This window comes from Strigops habroptila, chromosome Z (assembly GCF_004027225.2).
Source record: "Strigops habroptila isolate Jane chromosome Z, bStrHab1.2.pri, whole genome shotgun sequence".
In the NCBI taxonomy this organism is placed as follows: domain Eukaryota; kingdom Metazoa; phylum Chordata; class Aves; order Psittaciformes; family Psittacidae; genus Strigops; species Strigops habroptila.
In genome coordinates, this window is record NC_044302.2 from 81,658,544 (window position 1) to 81,678,418 (window position 19,875).

Genomic DNA, 19,875 nt, shown 5'->3' on the forward strand with positions numbered 1-19,875 from the left:
GTGTCCTTTCCAATTGCTTGGGATGTTTTACAAATGCAATGCAAAACAAAGACCTCAGTAATATCCAGTTCGTTTAAATTTAAATATAGTAAGTTTGCACTAACTTCATTTGTTGATCAGGAAAACAGTTAAGCTGTAAACAAAAAGAGTACATTTTTGCATTGAGAAGGCTTCTTTAGATCTGCTTTTTAACTGAGGAGATTCTGAGGTGTTCTAATATGCCTTTTTATTATTGAATTGAATCAGGATTTTTTTTAATGAAATACAAATTGATTTTATCTATGTTCAGACAATACAGTATCATTATTGGCTTTATGTCCAAATGCTGAAACCTAACAATTTTCCAAATATAACTCTCAGTTGTTAAGCACATCACTTCTCCTTCAAACACTTTTAATGTGTCAGGGTTTTTTTCTCCCTCTTCTGGAAATACGGGCTGTTGGAAATGAAATGGCGAGTTACTGCTCCTGTGCTAAACAGAGCAGACTGAATTCCTAAACCTCTTCAGTCAACGGTGGCATCTTATTAAAAACATGATGCCAAAACCAGTTCTTAGCTGGGATTTCAGCTACATCACACACCATTCATCTCTGGGCTTGCTACACAGATCTGTAGCGGAGAGAAGGGAGGATGAGTGTGTTTTGTGTATGCATGTGTGTGCACCGATACTGAAGGATGAGACCAGTTCTTTGTAAGGGAACTTTGTAAAGAGGGACTTGAATGTTTTTGGGGATGCCTTTTAGACTGTTTTTCCAGGTCAGTGATCACCTACATGCACAGGCTGAATTTATTTCATAACCCAAAAGAACATTAGTTGTTCTTTCACCCCTTAGGGCACAAACAATGCTCTGTATGCTTGCAATGGTGCTTATGCTGTGTTAGCTGTAGAGTTCATCCTCTGAAAATGGACAGTCCAAAATTCTGTTGGGTTTGCCTTGTTTTTCTTGAAGTCTTCTTGGTTAGTCTTATATACATACATTTAGAGGTGTTTGGATTTTGTTAATGGACCCTTTTTTGTAAATGTTAAAGCTGAGACAATCTTCCTGTGGCTGGCTGAGGGCAAGCTCACTCGGGCTGGGAAGTTAGCTTGCATAGGGGCTGTTCTCAGCAGCTCTGCTCTTATATTTTTTATTAGGAAATCTTTCAACCTGCATGAGATTCACATGAAAAGTTGTGTGTTCTTATTCTTCAGAAATAACACAATCATATCATTTCTCAGCATTTAAGCACATGGGGCAAGGACGTGCAAGCAACCAAATGTCTGCTGCTTAAAAGCAGTTCAAGGTAATACATTTTATTTTCACTTGTAACAAGATAAGAGTTTATATGTGTCAGCTAATGCAGTCAAAACTGATTAATAGTAACTCATTAAGCTGCACTAACTTGATTGTTTCCAGTCATGTGTGCACACCCCGTCACTAATATTCTCTAACCTGAGCTGAAGACAGACCTATTTGTTAGTCACTGGTGCTTGTTTGTTTTACAGCCTTGCTTAGAGCTAACTAATGATACATGTTGTATGAAAAATCTAACAATGGCACTGCTAAATTGTCCTGGACTCTTCTGACTGAGTTCAGCTCTTTTCTGGTTCAAAGTCCTGTATCCTCTGGCTTAATCCAGCCCTTCCTTCAACACACAAACCAAAGCCCCTCACAGCAGGAGATTCTTTTCCCTTGCCATTGCCACAGTGACCCACAGGCAGACTGCCTGATTTTAGAAGGAAAACCACCTACACGAGGGTAACACTCTAGCCAATCCATGCTCTATTTTTCTTTAGGACTGAATTCTGTCAGACCTAATGCAGGCCAGTTGCTCAGAGTTGTCCACTATTATTCTGTCATCTAAATTGTCTGCTGTGTTACTGTAGGATTAAAACATTCAAGCTTGGTGGTTGTTTGGGGCAATACAATACAGGTGATTTCTTGAGCTGTGCTGTGTTTCTCAATTTTGCACATCCTGTTGGCATCCTGTGATGGCCCACTACATCAGTATCTACACGATTTCCTCAGCAGATTACCCAAGTGAGATGTGCAAGCGCAGTCTCTGGAAAACATTTAAACTTGCTGAGCAGGGAAGTAGCTAGGTCTGTCACAAGAGGTCTTGATCTTCCTTGAGCCTTTCCAAAGGTGCTGTGATACTTTCATGGGAGATGGAACAAGCCTGTTGGTGTTCCTATAGTATATTTATAGGGAATGTGGAAAAATAGTAATACTTCCCATTCCTTGAGTTAGTCAGCTGATTCTGATTCTAGCCCATCCAGCAATCCTGAATGAAGTTTCTGAATTCAGTGGGTCTTGGTTCAGATCACCATCATTAAGACACAGTTAGTTACCCTTGTCACCCAGCAAAATATCTTGTTTCTAGTCTGCTCAAGAGCACAGGCACTGTGATACGATACTGGTGATGCACAGCAAGGTACACAGGTAATCAGATAATACCTCCGAATACTGCCTGGATTAAAACTGAAAATACTGATTTAAAAACACCTCGGTATTCACTGTTCATTTCCCGTCCTTCAGTCTGCAACAGTTATGATCATTCTGTCTTTCTAAGTCTTGAAAGCACCTCATCTTGGGTGCTAATGCAGTTCACATAGAAGCAAGATTGTAATTTGGGTAATCTAACACAGATGACTTCAACAGAGCAGACTTCCAAGTATTCAAAGGCTTCTTTCAAACCTAATAAAATGTATGTCCAGGAACTGAGATGCTGAAAAGGTGGCATAAAAAAATAAAGTACTATCTTGTACAGAATATCCACTATAGCTGGAAAGCTCAAGGTACATTAGTACACAGCATATCTTGTTGTGCATTAGCTATGTATAATAATCCACACTTGTTTTGAGCTGTCTTTTTGATCTCTGATCATAGGACAGCCAAGTATTGTTTTCTTCATCAACATGCCATAGTGGAATAACTTGATTTGTTACCATATGAAGGTAATTGGGGTATTTGGAAACACACCTGAAATACTTGCTAGTAAGATTTATGCTGGAGAAATGGTTTTTTCCGTTTGCTGTGTCTTCCTAAATCTAACTTGCTTAGTTGGGTAGTCCAAGGAGGACTATAACCGGCCTTTCTTGTGGCTACAATAATGGACTTACCAGGGACTGTAGCTTTTCTGAGCCAATCCTCTTCCATCTGGTTAAGCTCAATTGAAATTAAGTAGATTGAACTCTCCAGAACCCCCAATATTACAAAAATACTTTTGACTAATTAGGGAAAACTCTTTGCTGTTTAGAAGAATCGGGAGGAGAAAAATGTGGTGTTCAGGAACACTAAGACAATAGCTTAGACGCTGAATAAAGACACTGCTTTATTCAGCGTCTAATTTCTGTCCACCATGTGATAGAACAAGTGGTTTCAAGTAGCTCTTCGTAAAAATCCTTTAAGGTACATGTTCCCAGAAATAAAGAAATGCTCTGGGAAAAACAACCCCCTCCTCTGTGGCTCATGACTCGAACAACAATTTCAATTGCTTGCTCTATCAACCCTAAGTCCCAGCCTGCCCACGGTGCCACAGTCCCCACTCCCTCCCTTAGATGCCTCATCATCCCCCAAATGGCAGTCAGCTTTTCAATGAGATGCAAACCACTGAGAACCCAGTGACTATCTGGGCAAAGCTATAAGCCAGTTTCTGTCACACCCGATAATGTGGACACAACATTGAGAGGTGCCTCTTGCCCCCAGTCAGCCTTAGCTTTTGGAGCCAGGCCTGAGCTATCTCTTATCAGGACTGGAAAATTGGTTTTGAAGTCTTTAGAAATTGAAATGACATGACTTCAGCACTCTTCCTGCAGAATAAACTAATTTGAAGCACTGTGATTTCTGACTCCCAGTATTGTGAACCAGTTCATTTGGATTCTGCATGTGCAGATGATGATGATGAAGTGCAAGCTGTGTGAAGCAGCCAGCCACCCCTCCTCCTTGCCGTCCTTAGGACACAGCTTCTGCTGAACAGTATCATTATATGATGTTTCCATTACTCTTGTCAGAGTGCAATTTGAATCAGATTTCATTGCTGCTAAAATCTGAATCTGAGCAGTGCACATATTTTCAGCATACCTAATTCATATGTTTGTTGTGTGTTTATTTGGCTTCACCTATAAAATATTATTGAGGCAGGGAAAAAAAAAACACAACAACAACAACAAAAAAACACCCCAAGATAGGGTAAATGATCACCTCACTCTCCTTCTCCATTTGTGGTTTTGCACATGCTATATTTGTGTTCCAGCATACGCGCAAGCAAAACACGTCTTATCTAAGCTGTATTTGTAGTATGTTATTGGACAGTAAGTCAGCCTTGTATACAGAAACGAGTGGATATCGTGTTTAATCCAAATTTAGAAGTTTACACTGAAAAAGAAAGCTGCAATAGATTTTATGATTCAAATAGAAGACTACTTTCATCTTCATCTTTGGATGGATTTTACCTTGCTTTTATGTTTGCGATGTTTCTACATTAAACAAAACAAGACAAAACAAAAAAAATCAAAAACCAAAAAACCAACCACCAAAACCCCAAAATCTCAAATACAACTCTGTAAAAATGGAGTTAATTCTTGTGACAATGTGACAAAAGCCTTAGTTCTTACTGTAGAGCACACTTCAGGGATTCCAAACAGTCACTGTCCCCTAGGGCTTTTCAAAGTAAGTTGGCAGATTTGTCATAGAATCATAGAATACCAGGCTGGAAGAGCTTTAATGATGATCTGGTCCAACCTTTCTTGGCAAAACTACGGTCTAGACAACATGGCCCAGCATCCTGTCCAGCTGAATCTTAACAGTGTCCAATGCTGGGGAACCTGCCATTTCCCCGGGGAAATTATTCCTGAGGTTGATTTTTCTCACTGTGAAAAATTTTCCTTTAGTGTCCAACTGGAATCTCCCTGGGAGTAACTTGTACCCATTACCCCTCATTTTTCCCATGTGACTCTTTGTACAAAGGGAGTTCCCATCTTCTTTGTAGACACCCTTTAAATACTGGAACATGGTGATAAGGTCTCACCCGAGCCTTCTTTTCTCAAGGCTGAACAAATCCACTGCTCTCAGCCTGTGCTCATAGGACAGGCTTCCCAGTCCTTGGACCATCTCTGTGGCCCTTCTCTGCACCCTCTCCAGCCTGTCCACACCTATTTTGTATAGCACGGACCAGAACTGAACACAGTATTCCATGTGTGGCCTGACAAGTGCAGAGTACAGTGGGATAATGACATCTTTATCTCTGCTGATGATCCCTTTGTCGATGTAACCCAGCAGCCTGTTGGCTTTCTTTGCCACAGCAGCACACTGTTCACTCATATTGACTTTATTGTCCACTAGGACTCCCAGGTCTCTTTCCATAGAGCTGGTCCCCAGCCAGGTAGATCCCAGCCTGTGCTGCGCTCTTGGATTGTGTTTACCCAGGTGCAAGACTTTCTTTCAGATAGGCTATGTCCCAAGTTTGTAGTCAGAGAATCCAACACAGACTATGCCAGTTTGATTTAAAGCCTCGCCAGCATCCTTAGCCAATACTTACACTGAGGAGATAAGTAAGATTTTCATTCAAATGGAGGAGTGTGCAAACCAGTATGATCATGTTTTAAACTGGTACAAAGCATCAAGATTCTTTCCACTAGTCTTATAATTTATGCTATTAAAAATTGTATCAAATTTAACTAGGAATCCTATTTTGTCTGCATCTTGTCCATGAGGAAATATGTATCGAATTGATGTAAATATGTTTTGTGCAATTTCCCCCCTCTATTTAGACAGAGGTCTTATTTCTCCTGTTTATCCTGTTTCTCATCTGCAATATGTGTCCTCAGGATCGCTCACTTAGTATTCTTCACGTGTGTCTAGAAATTCTCAATGTGAGTTTACTGTGGCATTTACAAAGATAAATCTTATTCAGTACCTTCCCTGCAAAGCCCTACACTGACAAGTGCAGACTCAACATTTTTAGTGATCTCTAAGGTCTGGAACTCACTTCTCCTTGATGGATATCTTGACTTTTTCTGACCACATGAAAAAAAATGCCCTCTCTTTTTTAACTGTATCCTGGCAGGTCTGCAGAATATCTCTCTAGAACTCCACTTGTTAGATGCTTGTATTAAATTATGCCAACTTAATTAACAAATAAGGGTTATGCAGTCACCCTGTCTATCCTTCTGTTAATCTTCCTGTGGGCTTCTCTGTCAGTCCATGCATGAATCTCTAAGTTCCTTTTTAATTGGGGCAAAGTTAATTAGTTAACGTAGTTGGGATAGAAGAGACAAATTAATGCCAATCTTGAGAAAAAGAAGAAGAATTTTTGTACTTTTTATTTGGCAACAGTCAGCTGAACATGTTCATGTAACTTGTGACTCAGCATAGCACTTTGATCTCTTCTCCGGGGTGGGGACCATCATAGGTTCTATGGGGTGAGTTCACACATGTCCTACAGGAAAGGTCAGGAAGAAAAACCCAGAAAATTTGCAAGTGTTCAGGCTTCACCATTTTAATGTGGTAAATAACTTGCAATGCATTATATAATCCATGGGCTGCTAATGGAAATTTAGCCTGTGTTTTATGTAACAGCGATTAATCTCAGGTGGACTGTTTTGTGCTTTAGCAGTCTTTTTTGGTGATGGTGGAATTTGATCATTTTAAATTTTGAGGCCATGTGAAAATTATTCTGCTTTCAAATCTGTCTTTCCTCTGAAAATGAAGATGTAAACAAGTATCCCAAGCATTCTAGTTAAAGTCTTAATATTATGTGAATAATTTCTTCTAACCTTAAAGGTTAACAGCTCTGACTACATTTAGAAGTTTACAATATATTGCACAGGATTTACACTCCCTCTTGCTTCTTCAGTATATGGATGTGTGGCACTATCCTGTCCAGGATCCAGACAGAATCATCTATCATCTTCTTTATCATCTGAAAATAAAACAGGACATTCTTACATTGTAGTGCTTACTACACTGCAATACACTGTGGGTCAGTGGCATTTTGATTGAATCATACATTCTTGCTCTTCTGCACAAAAAAGTAACACAGACACTTTAGATATGTCTGCACCCTTTTTGAGCACTCTCCAGGTTTCCTGACCCAATGTGGATTAAAGATTACTCACCACGTTATGCAATTGCTTTTCTGTTCAAGTGGGTCTGCTGCGTGCTAAACTGCTTTGTGAAAGCTGTGGATATCTGTACTTTCAGCATCACACTTTCACCGAAATAATGATAATTTCTGGAAATGTTGCTCTTGACAATAAGGGGCATTCAAAAAGTGAAAATTAAATCCTTGATTGATTTCAGTACATTAAATTAGTATTTCATAATGTTTCCTCTAAAAGATAACAAGCTACGCTATTTAATCAGCGTTCTCCAATGAAATGCAGTCCAGCAAGAGCTGAAGTAGAATGAAGTTCGAACGTTAGAGGTGTGGGGTCATGCTATTTTACAGAAAAGAAAAAAAAAACCCAAACTCCGGGGCAGAAGGCACAGAAACATGTACTTATTGCCTCTTATAAGTGCCTCAGCATTCAAGGAGTGGCAAACAGGGGCACTGAATAAGAAGAAGAGCAAGAAAGTCCCACCTCTCATGAGGAAGCCTGGAAGAGATTTTAAGAAGGATCATCCTGTTTTCATGGTTTTGTCAATCTGCACTGTGACAGTTAATAACTATGTTGTAGCAATTGCCTGGGAATTTGAAGTGCTGATGAATACTATGTGCGTTCGTGTCATATGTTGAGCATTAAGAGTGTTTGCCACTGACAGATGCTTGTAATTCTAGAAAGAACTAGCTCGACTTTATCTAGCTGATTTACAGGTAGAAACAATTTAATATATTTGTTCTTTGTCCAGTGCTGCTGCTACAGGTAAACCTTTTCCTCTCCAGGTCCCTTTCCTTTTCTCTTCTGTCCCTTCATAATTTGCAATTGTGGGAATTAGACTAGATAAGTAAAAAATGGGTTTGCATATTGATTTTAAATACAGTTTCTGTGCAGAATTTGATTGCTCAGAAAACACACTCATTTCTAAGAATTAGCTCAACCCTTTGTTTGATTTTTGGCTAAACAACCTGAGTAACAGATAAAGTGGGTAGGCGTGAGGAAGACTGGCAGATAATTTACTTGACGCTTTAGGCTCTTCCACCTTTGCAGAAGCCAAAGGTGGAAGTACTCCTTGCTCTAGACAGCTGTGCCCCTTTTAAGTGTCAAAACAGAAGAGAAAATGGAGTAGCTGTATGCAAAAAGTAAAAATATACATTGTAAAAGGGAAGAAATTAACAGATTTTACTGAGGAACAGGTAAGCCAGGTGCAACACAGCAGATAATACCATTTCACAGAATTTGAAGACAAAGAGAATAATTTTTCTGGAGGCGAGGTAGTGTACATATTCATACTATGGCTGCATAAGTGGAGAACAAGAGACAAAAGGAAAAGATGGATGTGGCTTACCTTCTGCTGAAGCCTTTGTGTAGCTAAGTCATTAAGCAATCCTGATCAGAAATGATAGTCATCGGCATTTTCTGATGTTTTCATGAGCCAATGAAAGCATGAAGAAGTAGTGGTCATTAACTTTCCTGTTAATGCCCCAGGCTGATTCATGATATCTACAATAACCGACTAGATTTGGCTTCATTGGGCAATTAAAGCCTCTGAGTTCCTCCAATGGTGCCATGTTTCTTTTGATTTGATGTGAGAATCAGGCTTTCATACTTTCCAACCAGGCTGGGACTGGTTTCACCTGAAACGCCACCTGATTCCAACCACTCCTTCAAAGGCGTTAAAAGTGCAGTCTTCTTCCACAGGGTCTGTAAAAATCCACTTCTCTATTTCCACTAACAGGAATACAAGAGATGGTAATAAAAAGTTACACAGATATTTAAGCATTATGATAATTTTGAATACTGGGGAGTTTTGTTTTGTCCTTACAGGCTCTTTGGTTGTATGTACTGCTTTTTTATTAGGTTCTTGCAAAACCTACAAAAAACATTACTGTCTTGTGGACAGTATATAGATTATAAGAATCATATTATAGGAACTTAAACACAAATGATATTTCTCCATTTATCACAAAGCCTTTTTCTGTTTAGATTTTCATGGACTTGAAATCTGTTGTTAAATACATTGTTATGCTTAAATATCATTGAAATACCACCAAAGCAATGGTAATTTCTGCTGAAAGCTGCAACTTGTAACTCATCACAATAAATTCACTGCAGGAGAATTAAAAACAAAGACATTTTTGTTTTCAGAAAATTTCTTTTCAGCTTGATTGCTGCCATATACTAGATACCGTGACTGAAAAGTCTAAGTTTTCTTTGTCAGTGTGGTCCCCTGGAGAGATGTGGCTCCATATCCTCAGTGTTACAGATGCTGCTCTTAAGCTCAACAGCCCTTCAAGCCTACTTGTATTTTCAAGGCTGTATTTTTTGGAAACCATTTCAAGTGGCAGGTTTCGGTGCTGAAGCGAAGGAACCTCTCTTTCCTTTCCTCCCTTCTGCCCTACAGTGCGTCATCCCAGCACCTTGCCCATACGTCACCTGTGGTGAGGGTGAGGTTGCCACAGCAACAGCACACACTTGGTCACACCCCCCCCCCCCTCCGATAGCTACAGAAGTGTGAGTCAGTTTGAAAGTTTTACAAGGTTTTTATTTGGCTGCGATGAGCTGCCCAGCCATCTGTAGCTGTTCGTCCGTTCTGCACTCACACATCTTCTCGTAGCCCTTCATAAGTTGCTTTCGGTATTTTCACCTCCATCCTTTGGGATGAAATCTCTGCAGATCAATCCTGGGCAGTCAACCACCCGCCCAACACGCACTTGTAGAAACCCTCTGGTTCATCAGCCATCCCATAGACACACCAGGCAGCTGGGCCATAAGTAAGTTGATATTTACTTTTCAAAGAATGTGTAAAGCAGGGGTAGAGAGTAAACTGCAGAAGAATAAAACTGGAGTTACCTACGAAGCATTGTATAACCTGATTTTCCTTCTGTTCAAGGCAGTCACTTAAGTTTTCAGTAGTACCTAATTTACAACTCTGCTCGTTTTTTTCAGACATGGAGATGACTTGATTGTGACACCATTTGCCCAGGTAGGCACAATTTTGCCATATTTCTCATTCAGTCTTGCAATTTAAAGGACAAATACATTGTTTTCCATTGTTAATATTACATAACATCTGTTTGCTTGAAATGGAAAAAAACTGTCTAAGCAGAAAGTCATAAACCTCCCATTCTTGTTATCTCTTCCTTAATGCCTTTTGATTAACTGAAATGTTGAAGTGCAAAACACAATAAACACCTCTGATACCTTCTTTTCAAATGCTGTAGCAGACAGCCATGGTGAAGACAAATCTGTGTTCTATGTTATTCCCCTAGTTTTTATAATTACAAGTTCTCTTTTTGAACATCTTTTATGCATTCAATGCAACATAATTTTTAGATGCAAAGTAAGTTTTACCCAGAATACTTCTGTTGTTTTACAAAACCATCTCTGTTTGATTTTTCCATTCAGATTCTGTTTTATAACATACCAGCTCAAAATTCTACATAATTTAGATCAAAACTGCACAATTTTTAGCAATAAAGCTGTTTGACCGTGTATGAAAAGTTAACATTCATACTCATAATGGTAAGTTTTAACCTGTGATAGGAATGAAAGTTAATATATTGTAACTACACGGGTAAAAATAAATCTGGAAATTGTATGTGATTGAACGTAAATGGAAAGGGAAAGGTTGAGTCACACAGCAGTCTTAACTGCTAATAAAGTATCCAACTTCAGTCTGAATATGCAGGTTGCTTTGGTCTAGTGATAAGTTGTTAAAATTATTAACATTAATAGGTTATTATATATTTAATTATACTTTAAACACATACACTTTATAAAACTCTATGATCAAATCCTTAATATGAAGAATACCTTTGTCATGTATTAGCAGAGTAAATATTAAGCCGGGGCCTTTTCTAAGAATACTTTAAGATCTCTCAAATGGTAACCATACTTTAGCAATAATGGAAACGAATAAATTACAGGAAAAACAAGAAAAAAAGAAAAAGTAAAACCAATTCTGGTTTTAGTTCCTCAGAAAACATAAAAAACCTAGCTCTTGAGCACAAAAAAACCCACAAATAGTATAGTGGTCAAGCAATCCAATAATATCTACTATAGCTGAGTTCATATTCATTGTCATCTGAATTTTTATTACGAATTATGCCACATACATAAGGTAGGTTATAGGATGCCTAGAAAACCAGCAAATATTACACTCCATATATTTTTTTTTTCCTAGGACAAAACACCCTCTTTGTTTTAAGGGCAGTTTCATATTCTTGTTGGTGTTGATGGATGTGCTTCAGCAATTATAGCAGGAGCACCTGAATGTTACTGCTATTTGCACCAACGTGCCATAATTGATTATTTGAGAGCTTTTAGTGTTTCAGTGCAAAGCCCTGCTAGCAGTGTTTTAAATCAACCTGTTTTCATTTGCATTGAACAGGAGAAAGAGCACTCACAGGGTGAGTTATCCCATGTCACATTCCCTGACAGGAGGAATTGAGATGCAGTTGAGACTATGCCTAATAGGGGGAAGTGACATCTGATTAGACTCTTAGGAAAAATGCAGCCCTTCCCTAAAAGTGACTTGAATATGCAAAATCCCATCTCCCAGTGGGGCCTGCTCACAGGCTGCATCTGCAGCCAAGCACAGGACCCATCCCTTAGAGCTAGGTTTACCAGTGTTAGGACCTCAGTCAGAACTTCAGAAATTGGATCCCATGTGCCAATGTCTAAACATCATACAAGCTACACTTTTAATATCTTCCTAGAGCAATACTTCATCATGTCGATGCATTTTTATATTGTAAGCAGCAAAAGCACCATTTTAATCTGTTCAGGGCTTCCTGGTGGCAGTAGATCATGACATGCAGAACACATGTTCCAGTTATTTCAAACCATCTGTATTTACTTCAATTGATCAGGAGAATTGTTTCATCTGATCATGAGCCACCTGGTGGTAATAGTTCCAATTTTAGCTTTTCTGTCTAGTCAGTGCGGCTGCATTTGAAAACTGGAGGCAGGGTGACATTCTATGTCCCCACATAGAATCCAGCCTGAGGACAAGTTAATTTACTATTTTTACCAGAATGGAATTTTATAGGCTGAAATTAAAAAATCTACCACAAAGATATTATTAGTTGCACTTCCCTATATTGTAATATACAGCAACTGCTGTAATTTAATTATTCATAAAATTTAGCTTTTCAAAATAAAGTCATTTGGGTGATTTAAAATTTAAGGATGAATTCTCTAGGTGTTTTATCATCAAAAAGGTTTGATTTTTTACTTCACTTGCAACTATTTGTATATACTGATTTTGAAAATAATAATATTTACTTAGAAATTAAACCTATAGTAGTTTGCAGGTGACTGGTTGCTTTTTGCTCACAAATCATAACTTGAGAAACATCAAGCACAAGTAGAACCTCTGTGAACAGAGAAACTGTCACTTAAAGCAAATTATAATGAAAAATTGATATTTTATGTACTTACAGTATAATAGCTTTATAAATTTTAATATCTTTATACAATAAATCAAGTGGTTAGCTCCACTGTAGCCAATGGCCAAAGTTTTTGTTGCCACATTGATACACATGTGAGGATGCCTTACACTTGCAGAACTGTCAAAATATGTGCATGTATGCTAAAGCAGCTGGAATGCTGGGCAGATACTAGACATTTCACCCTTGAACTTACAGTTATCTCATCTGCCGGAAAAACAAATGGAAGGACATACAAACCAAACAGTCAAATCTCTGCTTTCTGAGAAAGGAGAGATTCATAATATCTCAGACAGTGGAAAAATCTGGTCAATGGGCATAGTGGGCAGGGTAGAGAGACGCCCCCTCAGCTCTTCAGGGTCCTGAGCGTGGGTCCAGCAAGCCTTATTAACCTCCACTCATAACTGGCCCTGAACAACCTTACAGCTCTGCACCCTTCTTGCCTTAGCACCCCAGATACTAAATGTTCTGTGATTTCAGATCTAACACATACCTCAGGGTTCATGTTTTCATGTGGCATTGTGCCTAGTCAGATAACCTTTCTGAAACAGCCCTGTGCAGCATGTACAGAGTTGGTCATTGCAGAGTCCACCAGAAGCAGAGCTAATAGGCATGGCTGTGCCTGAGATCACTCACCAAGGAGTCAGTTAGTTACCTTTGTACATGCTCTCAGTTCTCAATGCACCTGCATATACAGCCGATTTGAGTCCAACAGGGCTTACTGAGTAGGAACTTGCAGCCAGGAAAACTACTGCATGGCCTGAGACTATTGTGGGAGCCACACAGATAGGTTTCTCTCATAATACTAGCAGATGCAAGCCATCTCATCGTTCTGGTAAACATAAACTGAATCCAGGCAGATTGACGAAAGATAACTAAAAATGGATTGCAGTCACTAAAAATGTGTCTTACCTTAATAGGTGCAGCTGTCCAGCTTTATTCCATTTATGCTTTCCTTCCACCTTCAACTCATCCTCTCCTTTTACTTCACACTTTCCATACTTCAGCAGTTTTTCTTTGTATTTAATGCATTCATTTTTGAACTTTTGAACTCCAGGATCTTCTTTCCCCTTCTGATCAGTTCATGCCTGAACTGGCATGATTTCCATCTGTGTATATCCAACATCTAAATACAATATTTATTAGTGTCACTGTACCCTGGACTTGCAAATTTGATGGCATATATAATTATTTTTATTTCATGCTGAATGACAAATATGTGAGTTTACCTCCTGAACTTTGGAAAGGAAAACATAATGAAATTAATAGTCTAATTATGCAACAAGTGTATTTTTATTACCTTAAGTCATTTGGGAACTACCTACAGTAGCTTGAACACTTCCAGTCACTATTATCTCCTGAATATTTTCTGTCTGTTACAAGCTTTCACTAAATCCTTCTTTTCTTTTATTCCCCCACTGCTTTCCTACCTCATGTATAAACTTCAGCAGCTGTGGAAAGATGGTTGTATCCACCTCAACTCATAGCTCTGGAACCCAAATTCCCATTTCCACTTTTGCTATTCCTACAACGGGTTCATCAGGGAACCAGCCCAGTCTGGGCTGAGAAACAACAATGAGCAAACCAAAGGCACATCATTAATGAGTGTCGCTGCTTCCTCCCATTCCCAGTCTGGTTCCAGACAACTTGTGGTTCCTCTCTGACATAAGCTGGACTACCTCTCCCTAGTTGGAGAGGTGCATCTTACTGTCCTTACACGGCACAAAATTTGTTGCATTTATCCAGCTGCCTTCAGAAGAGAGTGCCTATGCAACTTATAATGAGAAGACAATCCTTTACTGCCTCTACTAGCTGCTGTCTTGGATGAAATTAAGTCCAGAAAGGAAGTAGTTCATTTATATTATCTTTCCAAATGTGCAAAGCTTGTAAAAGCCTGCAGACTTTCCCACCTGTTCAAGTGCTACCTTCCTCTTAACTCTGGTCCTCTGCACTAAGTACCCAAATCAACTGCACCCTTTAAAGGAGCAGTTTTTATTTTGCCTGGCAGTCTAGACAATCTCATTCCTTTATACTTGAGGTCTGTGTGGGCTGAACTGCAAATGGAAAATTTTGTAATCATTTCTTATGCATGAAGTATTAGTGTTGAATGGGCTATTATTTTCCCAACATGAATGCTTTTATGGTAATTTTAAAGAACTAAGTAGTATTCTGTGAAAAAACTTCCTCCTCTTAAGTAAGTCTGCCTTTAAACAAAATAATGAGTTGTTCATGAGGGGAAAAAAGAAATAAATTAGTGCCCTTGTATTACAGACATGTTATTGTTAAGTAATGGTCAAAGACTTCGGACAAACCAATCCTGGAAACCATTTACAGTTGTTTTGCAATGTTCTTTCCTTTTATTTTCAGCACAGTAGAGCAGAGAGATGTCGGTCTCACCTGTGCATAAATTTAGATTGAAACTGTTTTGTTTGTTCCAGGTGCTGGCCAGCCTGCGTACCGTACGGAATAACTTTGCCGCATTAACCAATTTACAAGATCGAGCACCCAGCAAGTGAGCGTCTGTTCTTGGCCACTGAACTTTTAGCAGTGATACTGTTTAAATGTAAACTAAGAATAACAACTAGATGTTACGGATTTCAACCTGTGCTACCAAACCTGCATAAAACATGTGGATGAGTAATAAGTTTATTAATCCCTTCATAGCTGAGACAATAGCCCCCTTGCCTACTAATTGCTCCTGCATTGCTGCCCTTGCATAAACTTGGGAGTGGTTTTGTGCAATTTGTATGATTTTCAATAAATTAGTCATATGTCAAAGATCATTCAAAGATGATCATTCAGACAGAGTCTGCGTCTTGCAAATGAACCAAAGTGAGCAGATAGCTACACTCATTGTGAGCTACTTGCATGATCTGAACCTAGAGCTTTGCCTAACTTATCCAAGATAATGACATTCCACTGTCCACAGTGGTTCATGATTATAAATGAGATGTTATAAATACAATCTTTCTCCAATCGTGTTACAGCATCACAGTTGACATTAACATAAGTTGCACTGTCAAATTTTATAGTGGAGTCACTTCTCTCACCCCAAATGTCTGCCTCTGGAACTTAGAAGTATTTAGCGTTCCAAAACCAGCTGCCTGCCGTTGCATATGCAGTGCCCCTAAAAGATATTTCCAGCCCCCTTGGTTGGAGTATGCAGACCCTATGTAGACCCTGCTTGCAGTCATCCATACATCCCTACACAGCTGTGTCAGTCCAGCAACTTTTAGCTTTCTTCAGTGGGCAAAGCACTCCACTGAGCTGTTTACCCTAAAGATTGTTATGAAAGTTATATGCAAAATAATGTGAAATGTATATGCAAAATAGTAGAGTGAAAAATAATAATAAGAAAGGTATTTCAAGTAAGAGAATGTGGCAAGTGCAAGCCATGTTAGAATAATGATAACTATCTATATAAATCAAACTTAAAGCTAGGTATAAGCTCTAGGTATGTTTAAGTAGGTTTTTAATGAACTTGTAGATTCCTAAAATATTGCTCAGAACTTTTTCAATGCCAGGGTATTCCAGTCCCAAATAATTTCCCAAGGAAATGTATTTTCTATTATGTTGTTCAAGGATTCAGTCATCTCTCTGTTTACCAGGCATATACCTTTTTTTTCTTTTAAACAGACGATCACCAATGTGTAACCAACCATCTATTAACAAAGCAACCTTGACAGGTAAGAATTAGTATGACTAAAATTCCTCTGTGAAACCATCATGAGTTTCTAAATTTAATATTTATTTATAAAAAACTCACTGAAAACTGCATTTTATAATACTACCCTTGTATTATTTCATACCCTTGTATCTGTTTTATGAAAGAGGATTTGAGTCATAGGGTGATTTTTGGTATTGCATCATGTTAACTTTCTGCTTTCTTGTTATGCTTGTATGTCTTATTATGCTTGTTTTAATTTAGATTCTTTCCAAATTCTTTTTCCTTATGTACCAGTGTGTGACTGTGTCATGATTACCTTCATTAGTAAGTTTTTGTAATGAAATGTAGTAGAAAGAACTGGTATGAGGAATGCATTGATCTTTCATTTGGGACATGGAGTCCTGTAGCTATATTACAAGCCCTTAGGCAACAGGGAAAATTTCCAGAACTGACATTTCTGATTTAGGATGGTAAATTCTATCTCTGTAACATTTGTAGGTTTGTAAAAGCCAAATAATTCCTTTGTAAAAGACACTATTATTTATAAAGAAACAACTTGAAAACAGGACTGGCTTTATAAGTTATGTTAACACTTCTGAAAATTTTACCCTGCGGCACTTTTGGTTATTATTATTATGATCTTGGAAATCTTCATGAGAATACACTTTTTTTGACCTCGTATTTTTCACATCATTTTAATCCATGTGTTAATACACTGTGTAGTTTTTCAGGTAGTTGCATTCTCTATGGTGTGTTGGCAGAGTGAAAGAGCATTTGCTTTGTCTCTTGACAAAAGTATATAGATATTTACTAAAGAGGCAGCTTATCATTTAAATCAAAAACTTAATGTTTCCAGAATTTCAAAATAGCTCTTGTCTTTCTAATTGTATAATAGATTTGTAACTCAAGGAAGAAATAGTACTTCAGGTCTTTTGAGGAGAAATATGGTTTTGTCATGTTCAATATTTTTTGTCTTTAGGGTCTGGAATGTTAACATTGTTAGTTTTTTGTTGTTGGTTTGTTGGGGTTTTTTTCATCAAGCTTCGCACAATATCCATATTTTCTTCTAGAAGACCCCATCTTGGCAGTTCTGTACAATTTTATTCTCCTAGAAATCCATCATGTAATCTGAGCACTCATGTATAGGGCTCATCAGGGAACAGAGGGTTAAATCTTTAAATCTGTTCTATAAACAGAAAAGCATCCTTAGTTAAGAATGTTCTGCAATCAAACTTAAATTCATGATAATTAAATAAATAGGAATGTGAGACAGATAAATGCTTAGATCAATTATTATCATAATCCTTTGTTAATGTATTCCTTTAAGAGGTAATTTTGAGTGTTGGTTTCAAATTACTTTCCATGAAACACTTCAGTTATTGACAGATGTTATGCCTATTTGTTCTAATTGTGGCATTTGTCTCACACATCACAGTAATCCAGAAGTATGTTATCTTAACTGGAGATAGAGATACTGGAAAATACAGCTTTTTCTTCAGTTCCAAGGGACTAACTTTGGAAAGCCCATAACACAGTAAAATCCCCAACAGTAAAAGAAAATGTGATATCCAGAAGAGAAGATATGCATGCATGTGAACACACAGCGAGCCTACCTTACATGTTCTCCCACAGTTGTTTGCCTGAGGTCAGCTTCTTTCCTCCAGCCAGAGAAGCTTCTCAGACAGCAGGACTCAAGACACACTCTGCTGGAAGATGCTGCTGCTCTTTTTAAATTCCCTCTGATCTGAAGGCTTCCATTCAGTTAATTCTCAGAGTGCGCTCTATCTGTCAGAAGCAATAAATCATCTACAATTGTAATGTTTAGAAGGAAGGTGGTGCAGCCAATACTGTGATTAATCTAGAAAATGTTTCTGTGCCAAGAAATTTAAAGAAAGCAAGAAAAGGCAAATAATAGTAAAGATAATTCAATGGAATGTAGTTTAATCTGATTTCTCAGAGATACTTCTGGAATAGCTGTGCTCAAATTATGCATTGAACTGGGTGAGCTGAGGCCTGTGTGCATTGGATATAAGTGGCTAAAAGACTTTAATGATACGGGAAAGATATTAAGCCCTATAAAGCATGAAAATGGCTACAATTCATTTTGATTGTTGAATCGAGATTAAGGCTGGATACTATTTGCCTGAACAGCATTGGCCATTCTTAGTCACAGACTGGTTTTGATATTTTCATAGTAACAAATTTCATGGCATAAGCACAGAAGTATGAGGTCTTTCTTGAGGCATATAAAATCCTAGTAAAACGTGTTGCACTCCAGCACTATGTCAAGAAGGAAGATGTGTTACTAACATTTCCCCTCCTCTTCACATAATGATTGAAAACCCTTACAGATGCTACTAAGATTTTTGCATTCTTCTGGGGAATGTTTGAAGTATAGCTTGTGCAGATCCTTCCTGCTGAGAAATCCTCCTGGTCATGCTATTCGTGTCATGGAGTATCTAGAATAGTACACCAAACAGGTAGAGCTCTATCACATCATCCAGACGGCTCAGCTAGCAATATCTTGGAGAACTGGTCACCATTGTAACAAACGGTGTAACAACAGAAATGTCTTTGGGAAGACTCTAACTGGAGAAAGGGAGGATCACAGAAAGCAAAAGTGTAGAAAAAGTGAACTTCTGCAGAAGATAGGAGGAAAGTCACAAGGGAAAAGTAATAAGGGGTTTGGTAAAGCCAAGTGACTAAAGTAGCAAGAGCAAAATTCTCCCATTCACTATTTTAAGAATTCACCCTGATGATACATAAAGGAGAAAATGCATTAGCAAAGAAGTAAGAAACTGTGGAATTGAGAAGTAAAGCAGTACTGGAATTAAATGTTCAAATTCTTAGAAGCAACAGCAATCATGGTGTCCTTAAAATTTGCAGTGATTTTTCAATGTAAGTATGTAGATATTGATGCTCAGAATACGGTCTGTTGTATTCAATATAGCCACATGAATCCCTTCCGGAAACTGTGTTGAAAGAAGCTAACGATTATGAATGACATACTTGATCTTCAGTATCAGCCATGTATGCTATGGCATGCTGAGTGTCCTTTTGCAGACAAATTAGAGGACAGGAGGTGGGAGCTTTTCATGTAACAACAGACCAGATGGCACTTTTCTTACTTGCTTTAGACATCTAAGATGTAGATATCTATTTTCTCTACAGTTAGTGTGAATAACCTGACATGATACATGTTAGATGTTTTCTTTTAAGGGAGATGAATTGCTCTCTAAAGGTGCCATGACTGAAACCAGCCTGGGAGAACTCCCTGTTTGCACTACACAGTACTTCCATGCATGGTGTTCTGTGCTTCAACCAGAAGAGGGGTTCCTCTCACTACAAGTCATATTTTCCACGCAGTGCTATGAATGATGTTTTATTTCAAGTTGATAATAATTCTCTTAAAACAACCAGTGAATTATAAATAACGTTTCATTTTCAAAAAAATGAAACTAGCTGTGACTCAAGGATTGAGCTAAAAACCAGTAAGCAAGCATTAGGTATCTTTCAGTTATTACAGTTCTAATATCTGCATTTCTAAATCAGAGTAATTTGAATTAGGAAGGAACCATATAGTCTTTCTTGATATGTGTCAGATTTAAAACAGATAGGAGATGTCACAATTTCTTTTATTCTTTACTGTGTCTTGGATTCTGCCAGAGCATAGC

At 38.2% G+C, this 19,875-nt stretch overlaps 1 protein-coding gene across 2 annotated transcripts in view; it reads left to right on the forward strand.

Annotated features, from left to right (window-relative positions):
• Nucleotides 1-19,875, forward strand: part of PDE4D (phosphodiesterase 4D) — a 407,986-nt gene that overhangs the window by 285,607 nt on the left and 102,504 nt on the right. For both annotated transcript variants that reach the window (XM_030511741.1, XM_030511742.1), the window contains exons 3-5: nt 10,031-10,067; nt 14,973-15,046; nt 16,171-16,220. In XM_030511741.1, coding sequence (XP_030367601.1) covers nt 10,031-10,067; nt 14,973-15,046; nt 16,171-16,220 — 161 coding nt within the window. The remainder of the gene's footprint in view (nt 1-10,030; nt 10,068-14,972; nt 15,047-16,170; nt 16,221-19,875) is intronic.